Source organism: Enhydra lutris, unplaced genomic scaffold (assembly GCF_002288905.1).
Source record: "Enhydra lutris kenyoni isolate GAN:26980312 unplaced genomic scaffold, ASM228890v2 scaffoldscaffold28, whole genome shotgun sequence".
Lineage (NCBI taxonomy): Eukaryota > Metazoa > Chordata > Mammalia > Carnivora > Mustelidae > Enhydra > Enhydra lutris.
Window position 1 is genome coordinate 20,766,064 of NW_019154112.1, and position 12,339 is coordinate 20,778,402.

General features: G+C 38.4%; 1 protein-coding gene across 3 annotated transcripts in view; it reads left to right on the forward strand.

Moving 5' to 3' along the window:
* The window catches only part of LOC111152327 (dystonin), a 474,965-nt gene that overhangs the window by 378,513 nt on the left and 84,113 nt on the right, over window positions 1-12,339 (forward strand). For all 3 annotated transcript variants that reach the window (XM_022510820.1, XM_022510821.1, XM_022510822.1), the window contains 2 exons: window positions 981-1,476; window positions 2,502-3,973. In XM_022510820.1, the coding sequence (XP_022366528.1) occupies window positions 981-1,476; window positions 2,502-3,973 (1,968 nt within the window). The remainder of the gene's footprint in view (window positions 1-980; window positions 1,477-2,501; window positions 3,974-12,339) is intronic.

The window sequence follows — 12,339 nt, forward strand, 5'->3', positions numbered from 1 at the left end:
GTTAGAGGGAAACCCCCAGAGTACCAAAGCCAGGAGGCATCCCAGAACAGTCTCCTGAGCCCATGAGTGGGTCAGGTCTCTTGAGCATTTCAGTCATCTTGTGGTTTGTGCAGACCCTGTTAAAAAGGGCCTTCTTTGAAATATTAATGTGATTGTGTAAGTAATAACATTTTTATGAGAAGCTGGTATGTGCTTTTTATTGTTTAGAAATTACTCCTTTGAGGTTTTATTCATTTTGATTGTGGTAGAAGATAATGAAACTTGTAAAACTCATGCAGTATGCCCCTGAGGGGGTGGAGAGACAGAATAAAAAGGGGAGAAAGAAGAAGAAAAACAAAGAGGGAACCTTGAACCACACATGGGTTAGACTGGTCTAATTATAAAGTGGATGAACCCATGAGGAGAAAAAAAAAAAAAATCCCTGAGATATAAGTCAGAGGTAGAAGCAAAAGCTCCATTGTGGTGCTAGTCGGATTTCCCTGCGTCTACTATGGTCTCAGAGCCATGTGGCCAGTCCTGTGTATTGAAAATATGAAGCAATCTTGGTCATTGAGAGTCAACATGTCCTAGCTCATGTATGTTCTTAATCTGAAGAGAATGGAAGCAAAGTATTTAAGTATCTGGGGAGAAATCATTGCCCCCAGTCTTGGTAGTCTCCCTGAGAGAGATGAAATGTACTAACAAAGGGAAATTTCTGGATCACTCATTGTATAATGAGAGTCAGAGCTGAGCCTACATTCTGAGCAACGTGATTTATTGGCTAAAATTTTTATAATAGAGACCACTCCTCTTTGGATTAATTTAGCATCATTGCCCTGCCCTTGAAATAAAAACTAGGACAACAGGAACTAAAAAACAAAAGCAAAAACTAGATAGATAAATACCATTTCTGTCTGTCTAGAAATGTAAAGTTCCGTTTTCCATAATCAATCATCCAATAACTTGGGTGTTTATTTGCCCTTGTTACCTCTTTGCCTTAGATTCTGCTGCAAGAATTTGATACTCGGAAGCCTCAGTACGAACAGCTAACAGCCGCTGGCCGGGGCATCTTGAGCAGACCTGGTGAACACCCTTCTTTCCATGGGATCGTGAAAGAGCAACTGGCAGCTGTGACCCAAAAGTGGGACAGCCTCACGGGACAATTGAGCGACAGATGCAGCTGGATTGACCAAGCCATTGTTAAAAGCACGCAGTATCAAAGCCTGCTGAGAAGCCTTTCTGATAAACTGAGTGACTTGGATAATAAAGTCAGCAGCAGTGTGGCTGTGAGCACACACCCTGAGGCTATGAACCAGCAGTTGGAAGCAGCCCAAAAAATGAAGCAGGAACTAGAGCAGGAAATGAAGCAGATAAAAGTGGCCCAGGCCCTCTGTGAAGATTTGTCAGCACTGGTGAAGGAAGAGTACTTGAAAGCAGAGCTTAGTAGGCAACTGGAAGGCATCTTAAAATTATTTAAGGATGTTGAACAAAAAGCAGGTTTGTCTATCTTTGAATACATGAATTTCCCGGAAACGGAGATCAGTGCCGTGCCTCTTTCCAGGCGGTGGCCCCAAATCTAGGACCCTGAGGGGCCTCTGCCCTTCTTGAGAGCGCCGAGGAAGGAGGGGCTGCTCTGCTGAGCCCAGACACAGCTGTGGGGGTAACGCACAAACAATAGGCAAAGTCACTTAACCGTGGAAATGTCAGGCATTTCAAACCGGTCTTTAAAAGATGTCCGTTAATGTTTTTGCTGCATGACAGTTTCATTGCACCAGAGGAACAGATGAATACACTTAAAAATGCTTCGAGTCCTTTTCTTACCTGTGGTGACTCTGTTCTGTCCTGTCACAGAAAGCTTTTCTAGAGAAATGTGTGAAAGAGAAGCATTGGGCACTAGGTTCTTCTCTCACCTACCGTGGCCCTGATTATGTGACAGATGTGCCCATGGGGCTCAGAGGCAGCAGGAGTGAGTTCCTGAAGAGAGCACAGTTGGCTACTCTGTTTGTTCTGATTGAAAAGTAACACTAAGTGCCTTGCAGCTAGTAAATACTCAGTTTATATATTTTTTAATTGATTGGATTTGCTTATTGATTGTAGCAACTGTCTCAGACCTACTCCTTTATTTTGATGGGATACTGGTGATGTTAGCTATGATGATGATGAGATGATTGCAGCCACGTTCCCATGACAGGCATAGAGCTGAGAACTTTACATGTATTATCATTTAATTGCCATAGCAGCTTCTATTAATTTTGCCAGTTTATACTTGGGGAGATGAGGCTCAGAGGTTTAATCATCCACCCAGGGTCTAACAGCTCTTGAGGGGTTAAGCCAGAACCCAGACCCATGCAGTCCCTCTGTGCTGCTGCGTGGGGCCTTCATGATATGTAAAAACCGCACCAATGGACAAGTCATTTCCCTTTTATACGGTTCTGTCCTTATTTGGTGGTTTTTCTCTTGGCTTTTCATAGATTAGATTACATTTTGATGTGAAATAAACATATCTGTGATTTCATTCTTAGAGAATCATGTTCAGCACCTTCAGGCAGCCTGTGCAAGCTCTCACCAATTTCAGCAAATGTCCCAAGATTTCCAGGTTTGGCTGGATACGAAGAAAGAGGAGCAAAACCGTTCTCCCCCAATATCAGCCAGACTTGATGTCTTGGAGTCATTAATTAAAGACCAGGAAGACTTTGGTAAAACTCTGTCTGCTCAATCTAATATTTATGAAAAAACCATTGCAGAAGGTGAAAATCTCTTATTAAAAACACAAGGGTCTGAGAAGGCGGCCTTACAGTCACAACTTAACACAATTAAAACCAATTGGGATGGATTTAATAAGCAGGTGAAAGAACGAGAAGACAAGGTAAAAGATTCACTGGGAAAAGCCCGCAAGTATAAAGAACATGTAGAGACTCTCCGGCCATGGGTAGATGAATGTCAGAATAACCTGGAGGAAATAAAATTTTGCTTGGATCCTGCTGAAACTGAGAATGCTATGGCCAAGTTAAAGTCTTTGCAGAAGGAAATGAACCAACACTTGGGGATGGTTGAACTGCTCAACAACGCAGCCAACAGCTTGCTCAGTGTCTGTGAGGTAGATAAAGAGGTTGTTACAGATGAGAATAAATCACTGATCCAGAAGGTAGAGATGGTCACTGAACAACTTCACAGTAAGAAACTCTGTCTGGAAAGCATGGCCCAAAAGTTGAAAGAATTTCAGGAAGTTTCCAAAGAAACTAAAAGGCAGCTTGAGTGTGTAAAGGAACAGCTGGATGCCCATGACTCCCTAGGACCCCAGGCCTACAGTAACAAGTACCTGACCGTGTTGCAGACCCAGCAGAAGGCACTTCAGACTGTAAAGCATCAGGTAGATTTGGTCAGAGGACTTGCCCAGGACCTCATGGTAGAAGCCTCAGACTCAAAGGGAACCTCTGATATTTTATTACAAGCAGAAACCTTAGCTCAAGACCATAGTGCACTGAATCAGCAGGTTGATGAAAGGTGTTCGTTCTTGGAAACAAAACTTCAGGGCATTGGGCATTTCCAGAATACCATCCGAGAGATGTTTTCTCAGTTTGCAGAGTTCGATGATGAATTGGATAGCATGGCCCCGGTGGGAAGAGATGTAGACACCTTGCAAAAGCAGAAGGAGGCTATTCAAGCCTTTCTGAAGAAACTAGAAGCCCTCATAGCCAGCAACGACAATGCTAATAAAACCTGCAAGATGATGCTGGCCATGGAAGAGACCTCACCTGATCTTGTTGGAATCAAAAGGGACTTGGAAGCTTTAAGCAAACAATGCAACAAGTTACTGGATCGAGCCCAAGCCCGGGAAGAGCAGGTTGAAGGGACAATTGGACGTCTTGAAGAATTCTACAGCAAACTGAAGGAATTTTCTTCTCTGCTTCAGAAGGCTGAAGAACATGAAGAGTCTCAAGGCCCTGTTGGTATGGAAACAGAGACAATTAACCAACAGCTTGACGTGTTCAAGGTAGGAATTCTTCATTTTTACTGTTTTTTTAAAAAAAAATTAAAGAAAATTTTTATTTCATATTTTCATTGTGTTTTATTAGAAAAACAATTTCTTTTTTATTTTTAAAAGAAATTTGTAACTGGTACAGAAAGGAGATTGCCTTTTTTTTTTTTTAAGATTTATTTATTTGACAGAGATCACAAGTAGGCAGAGAAGCAGGCAGAGAGAGGAGGAAGCAGGCTCCCTGCTGAGGAGAGAGCCTGATGTGGGGTTCGATCCTAGGACCCTGAACCCTGGGATCATGACCTGAGCTGAAGGCAGAGGCTTTAACCCACTGAGCCACCCAGGCGCCCCAGATTGCCTGTTTTGTAGAGCCTTCTAATATAGCTATCATACAGTGTTTGAGCCTGAATGAACACGTGTGGAGGTAATTTCCAGGCATGTGGAGATTTCCAAGCCTTCTAGGGATTTGGGCCCTTGTAGGTTTAGACCTGAGATAATATCAAGAGGTCAAAGGGTGCTTGAAAAGTTTTAGGTGAGCCTGAAACTAACATTGTAGGGTCTGTTTCTGATGTCATCCACAACTGACATCTGGAGTGACCAGAGCCATGTTTTAAACTCTCCTGCAGAGGCCCAACTATAACATAAAAAGCTTGTTCTCTTCATGTTTGTCTCCCATCATTTTATTTAAATGGTGAATTATAGTTTTTTCCTCTTTTCCTTCTTATAGTCTTCTTATCCTTTTTAATTTAATTTCTTTTGTAAACTTTTTCTTCCAAAAGTTCATATTTTGAAAGGCAGAGTGGAGTTCCATGTCATAATCCTGGTTTTATAAAAACAAATATTGGGCTCATGCTCCAGAGGATTAGGAATAAAATATTTTTGATGAACGGTAAGTTCCTCAGTGCTAGAAATGTCTGCCACTTGATAGCTTGGAGTGAGCTTAATAAATAGAACATTAGATAAAAATGGTGGGACCATGTGCAATGTCACTGGATTTGACTTCATTTATGATAGTAAGGGCAGAAATTGCATCTCCACAATGGACAAAGACAGGTTCAACCCTATACAGAGGGGCTCCTGGATATCAAAAATTTACTGCATGGGACCAATATGAATCTTTGGGGTTAGCATGGGTCTTGTTCTATTCATGAGGTGTATTTTACTTTGCAGTAAAGACCGGTATGACAATTAGTCCCGCCATTTGCACATAAAGGATAAAAATAAGACCAAATAAAAGTAGCATTTGCAAAACTGTGAATTGTTTCCCATGAGAAATGAATAAGAATCAGATGTGCTACCAAATTCTGTGCTGCTATATTTGACATAGTATCTCTTTTGTTCAGCTTTAATAACATTATTTAGGGGACTGAGTTTTGGAAAATAACTTCTTTTTCTTATTACTATTATGGTTATTTGTGGTTTATAAGATACCTTTAAGTCCCAGTTCCTTCAGGGCTTAAAAATCTCTGAATCTATATAGACACTGATTTTTGAAGGTGAAGAAAGTGTTAACCTTAAAAAGTAAAACTGCCAATTATTTTACCAGCAAAAGATTGATTTATTAGAGAATTGCAGGGTGGGACGAGCAAGCTGGGGCAGAACCATAGACAAGTCTGGAGAACAAAGGAGAGGAACATTCTTTGATAGAGGAAAGCTAGAATTTGGGAAGGCCGTTATAAACAAAATGTCCATTGGAGTAAACTGGGATTTGAAAGGATAGTGGCTTCTCACTGGCTGAGTTGTGACCGTCTCTCCTTGGCTGGACTGTCGTGGGCCTTAGGGAGGAGGAGGTAAACCTTTCTTGCTCCTGTCTGTGCAGCAATGAAGTATTAGTGTCCACTCGCAAGCACTGTCTCTTCCTGTTGGATTTCAGTTGAGGACTGAGTGGTAGGCAATGAGAGCTTCCCCTCCTGAACTTCCCAGACCCATTTTAGGGAGGTTTCCCTTAATTAATTAAGGGAAGGCTATCATACTGTTGATTTTACTTCCTTAATTGGTCTGTCAGACTTTCCTGTTTTTGGTTTGCAAAGTTGAGATTTCACATAAGAGGATTTGCTATTAGAAAAACAAAGTTCTGTGGCAATGGCTGCCTCAGAGACTTGGGGAGAGCTTGATGAGTGAGTCTCTGGAGTTTTCTGTAGAACCCTGGCAAATTTTGAGTACTTGAATGACAGTAATCAAGTTGCCTTCTTCCTAGTGAAATTGAAGCATGTCTAGTGCCTTTGTGAAACATTATTATTTCTCTGGATTTTCTGTGAATTTGTGTAGGGGAAAAAAAAAAAAAACAACTACTTCAACTACTTATAAGAAAATGGGCCAAAGTAATAATATTGGTGCTGCTGCTTGTAGATGCCTTCCTCTCTGTGTTCCCAGTCATGAGTACATTGAAAAATGTGGCTCTCTCTAGAGAAAGTTCTTTTGAAAGCAAGAAAAAGCAAAGGTAGGTGGAACTCTCTCACAGTGCATTGAAAGTGTTTTGTAAACTCAAAAGCACTAAGGCATCATTACCATTAATGGCTGCAGAGATTGTTTTATTTGATTGTGAAGAGAAATAAAGTGGTCATTTCTTCTAAAATAAACCACTTATCATGCTGTGTTGTCTCTTTTCTGATTACTTTGGAAGGAGTTGATTGATTTTAATGAAATTTAGTAATAAAGAATATCTTGACATAACTTCAGTGTCTTGAGACCCAGTGACTAAAATAAAAGTTTCCAAGTGGACAAGTCGTCTACATTTAATATATTCCAGGACCAGAGGGGGAAAATAACAAGAATGTTATTATGGTAAATAAAGATGGTAGTGTAGACAATCACTAATTCTATTTGTGTGTGTGTGTGTGTGTGTGTGTGTATGGGTGGGTGGGTGGGTGGGTGTGGGTGTGTGTATGTTCTAAAAAAAGCAATTACAACAGTTAATATTTATGGAGGGCTTACTACCTGTCAAGCATTACTCTAAACTCTGTCTTTAATCCTGTTAACAGTCCTGAGACATGGATGCTATTATTATCCCCATCTTAGTGTAAGGAAGCTGAGAACCACGAGTTAGGTAGGTGACTTGCCCAAGGTCACACAGGTAGTGAGTGTCCCAGCTTGGATGTTTTGTTGGAAATAATACAGCCTTTTGTGTCAAATTGATTCATCATGATGCACATCTGGTATTTTCTCTGGGAAATTTTAAAACATCTCTGCTCTAGGGGCCCCTGGGTGGCTAAGTGGGTTAAAGCCTCTGCCTTTGGCTCAGGTCATGATCCCGGGATCCTGGGATCGAGCCCCGCATTGGGCTCTTTGCTTGGCGGGGAGCCTGCTTCCTCCACTCTCTGCCTGCCTCTCTGCCTACTTGTGATCTCTTGTCTGTCAAATAAATAAATAAAAAATCTTAAAAAAAAAAATCTCTGCTGTAGCCAAATTTGGGTGGCCTAATTAACAAGCCATTGTTCATTTGAATCCAAAGATTAGCAATACCCTAAGTGTCCTATAAAACCGGCTGCTATGAGAAAAATGAGATAAATGTGTGTGTAGATGCTGTAATGTTGAAGGTGATGGTGTCGATACCACCGCCTCTGCGGCCAACGTAGACCAAACATGTCATTGTCTAAGTGAGACTGTCTTTCTTGATTCAAGTGGCAGATCAATTTGTGAACCACTCAGATCTTAATTTGGTTTTTGTTGGGCAGGCTTTTGTTGGACATTTAGTTTTAATATAAAAAAATTTTTAAATCTTCCTAAAATATTAAGTAGAATAATCTGTATTATTAATATAATAATAATAGTCTGCTAATAATAGCTATTTTTATAATTTCTAAATATAAAACAGAAGGAGCACTGAAGTACTGGGTCTATTTTTTATTAGACTTTGAAATGTAATCCAGTTTGACATTACTCTATCAGGTAGCTTTAGTTTAACCTAATATCATGGATAGAATCTTATAACCATTTTTCATAATATAAAATTCAGAGTAGGACTGAAACTTAGCTATTACTTAGCCATTCAGTAAAGTGTGCCTTGTAGTCACTGGAAGGGTAATGGATTATTTAAATTAGGTAAGACTTCTCTGCTTCCTTTTTTTTTTTTTTTTCTAAAAATTAACCTAAGAAATGGCAGTTAATATCCTTGAAAGTTCAAAATTAATTCATGTTTAAGATACTGACCTAAACATAATGATTAAATACATATGCTATTCTGAACCAAAAGTCCTCATTCACTGTCTGTGAAAGCTATTCCAAATTTTTGAAAATAGGTTGGTATTACCTTTTGTGTTAGCTTAAAGTTTTTAAATTATTTGCATGAGTTCTGTTTACCATATATTTTCTGACTTCTAAATATTAGTCACTGGACTAAAATGTATGAAACGTGAGGTGTTTTCTCTTACTGATGATAATTTAAAGTATCATTTTTCTACTTAAATTGTCTATATTACATTAAATTCTATGCACATCATCATAAATTCCTAGGCAGAAAAGAAAAAATTCCCTTTGGTGTTCCCCCATCCCTGCCTCCTGCTAAAGATTCCTAGTGTAACATTATCTTCAAATCTAAACTGCATTATTAAGTGATATTAATATTTCCACATTTTTATTTATCAAAGACACATGTAACCAACTGTATACAAGGAACATGTCCCAGCAGTTCTGTGATGTCATCAACAGCCAGTCAGATCTTCTTCTGATCATCATGAAGTAATCACTATCACCATATTGAATTGATTTAATTTCAGTGAAGATCAAAGAAACCTGATGTTTTAGTGAACATATACAGTCACATCCTAGCTAAACATGTACCCTTCCCACCTCTGTAGAGGCCATGGTAAAAAGGCTTACCTCAGAACCGCTTTACTGTTTATTTCTGTTGCTGCCCCAAGTTGTAATTCAGTTTGTCCCCACAAATAATATATCTCCAGTACAAAGTCTCTCTAAACTGATTTGTTTTTATTTTCAAAATTGAAATAGAATTACATACAGCAGAAAATGTTTAAGCCAAACCAAAACCATAGACTGAGACCAGGACACCTGCCTCATACACTGGGATACATGTTCTCTGGTCCCTGTGAAGGCATTGTTTAACCCAGGTGTCTTCATTTGAATAGTGGTCAGCCAAAATGCCGGTATCTTGAGGCTGCAGAAACCAGGCAGTTGGAGTCCTATTTGTAAATAGTATTGCTGAAATAAAGCACTTTCCAAATACTTTACTAAGGTATTTATGATATGATCCTAAAACAACCTCTGTGATGTCACCATATTTTTAAAGATAAAATTGAACTGTCCAGAGAATGCTTTAACATAGTGGGTTTTAAGTGTGCCCATATTGTTATATAGAGGCCTGTGGCGAATTGTTCCCCATTTTAGTTGAGAACAGGAGGACATGAAATGAAGCTGTTGTAGAAGAGGTTTTTCTTAGGGAAAAAATTTCTCACTTTACTTGACTGGATTTCTGTTCACGTGACTTTATTAGCAAGGCAGTTGCACGATATCTTCCTCTGGTATTTTTAAAAAATGAAAATATTTTCACTGTAGAAACCACAACTTGATGCATGGGCCTTATGGGAAGGTCACATCATTTAATCAGCTAGCATCAGTGTGGCACTTAAGATTTTAGGAAGAAAAAGTATCATACATGCTGGGCAAGACAGAAGTCCCACCCAAGCAGAGACCAGGACTCCAAGCTACAGAGAGCTGACACTGATCTGCTGTGTGGTGTCAGTAAAGCCTCGTAATTCTCACTCAAAAACCAGCAGAACATGGGTGCCCTCTCTCCTACGTCAAACACAAGGATCTGCTACCCTGGAAAGGTCCTCTGAAGAGAACTTGGCAACGTGCGTTCTCTTTCTGCTTTTGCTAAGTAACGCTGTCACTCTCTAGGCTGCATGGTTCTCTCTTCTATTGCTTTAAGATTGAGAATTAAAGTAGGTTTTTCAGAGGGCAGTTTTAGCCAGAGATTTTATGTGCCAGGTGTGGGGGGAGGAGGGAAGGATTTTTTTTTCTTCTCTCTCTCTCTTCTTATTTTTTTTGATTTTGTTGTTAATGGGATAAAACTGTATCACCATTTTAAAGGGATTTTCCCCCCTCCCCCAGTGCCAGATTATCACATCTATGGTCATTATCAGATAGACCTCCCTTAGATAAAAGGTGGTCTACATAATTTATTAATGTGGAGAGTTGCTTAAAGGTGTGGGTGTGTCTGTGTGTGTGTGTGAGAGAATTTGGTTTGTGGTTATGGAATTATACATTGGTCTCTTGTTAAGAAAATTTGACCTATAAATGTTTTTTAAGTGGTTGCCTAGGACTGTAATCATTAAGTAATGTCTCAGGGACATGCTGTGGTTATAAAGTTAACTGAAAAGCTTTTGGAGCTGTGCAGGAACCAGGATACCCTGAGAAAATGTCTGTGCTCACATAATCCTGTTGCTCACTTATTAACTGCCTTAATTTCAAGACTACTTTGTTTCTTTTAGTAGTGTCTTAGTATGAAAAGTGTTTTCAGGTTTTGTTTGGTTTTTGGTTTTCTGAGGGAAGTTGAACATTGAGACATTGGTTTTTGCTTAACTTGCAAAAACTTTTTTAAGTTTAAAAGTTTAAAAAAAAAACTTTAACTTTCAGAAGTTATATATGCACATATGCCTATATTTCAATTAGCAGTATTATATATAGAATCACTTTCTGTTACACAGAGTATTTTTTATCTGCTATCATCTGAAAACCATATTGAAGATAGAGGAAAAATAATATTGTAGTTACTTACAGGAAAAATAGCAAATGCCTATTAAAACTATTAACCTAGCATTCACATCAAGATAAACTACCATCAAGATCAAACAGTAAGTCTGTTAAGTGTTTTTGAAGTTGTTTGCTTTTGTGGTGGGTTATCATATCCTACTTTTTTTAAAATATAAACTATTTCTATTAAAATAAACAGCTATTGCATATTGATCTGATAAGTATCCTTGAAAATCCTTTATTTATGTGAAGATGTTTATTATTTTTGGAACTAAAAACATGGGATTCTTTCAGTTTTCACTATATAGTAGTGTTTATGTTTTAAAGAAAAACAGAAATTGTTGCTCCAAAGGCTTATTTTTGTGTCATAGCAAACCATATTCTCCCCTCCCCCAACAAACCATATATCTCTTGTTTGGCTTCTGATCCAGATTTCAGTAGCTAGCTGTTGGGCCAGGAAAATACTCTTGTCCGTTTTCGTGGATAATACACATTCTCTGCTTACTGTACATTGACTTTCTCAATATTACCAATCCTTCAGCCCTAAAAACTGCATGTTTTAGTTGGTAAAAGTAGCCTTTAGCTTTTCTATGAAATGGATTGCTGCACTTGGTGGTAACACTTTTGAAGAACTTTATTTTTCAATGACTTAATTTCACTTTAGAAATAGAAAATGAGAAAGTTGTACTAGTTTGCTATTATGCAGTTAGAATTTGTGTACTTTTCCAAAATCATCTGCCTTTAGGAGATACTTTAGCTCACGAATACCTAGTAGGCAACATCAAGTAAGCAAAGTCACATTTTGGGAACATTTAACATTTTGATTTCTGTATGTATGAAATAATAGGGTTGACTGTTTTTCAGAAGAACTTTGCTCATTTTATTCATGTGTATTATGAAAATGTGAGAGGTCTAGATATAATGATTAATATTTAACAGTTTAACATATCTTTATTTTATATTATATAATATGTCTTGATTTTATTAACATTAGAGACTATAACATTTAAAGTAGCTGTATAAATAAAATTTGGGAAGGGAAGATAAACCAGTCTAGTTTTGCTCTAAAAATGTATGAGTTCTTTAGTTATCCAGATACACCTTTGGAGTGTGATTTTTTTTTTTTTTTTTTTTGAGGGTGGGGAGGGGCAGAGGGAGAGGGAGAGGGAGAATCTTAGGCTCCACATTCAGCATGGAGCCAGACACTGGACTCAAAGTCACAACTCTGAGACCGTGACCTGAACTGAAATCAAGAGTCGCATGCTTAACTGACTAAGCCACGCAGGCACCCCTGGAATGTGATTTTAAGTAACAAAGATATATACATACATATATACACACACTATAATTATCATAAATACTAATATAATATCAATAGCTCAGATTTTAACCTGAATCAGAATTATTAGGATTATCATTTGTAGACTTAGTTGAAATTAGTTTAATAAAATAGGAATTCAGTTATTAAATAAATGGCATATACTTAAACATAATCACCAGAGGGCATTTTTCCTTAACACTCCTTAGTTCCAAACTGTGTATTGTGCCCATTTTCTCACCCATATTCTCCTCTGTACTCTAAGTTGTATAAGGACAGTGGTACTGAATCTCTTTGCACCAGTGTTTTGCCAGTGCTTACTGTGGTGTTTGGTAGATAGTACTTTTTTTAT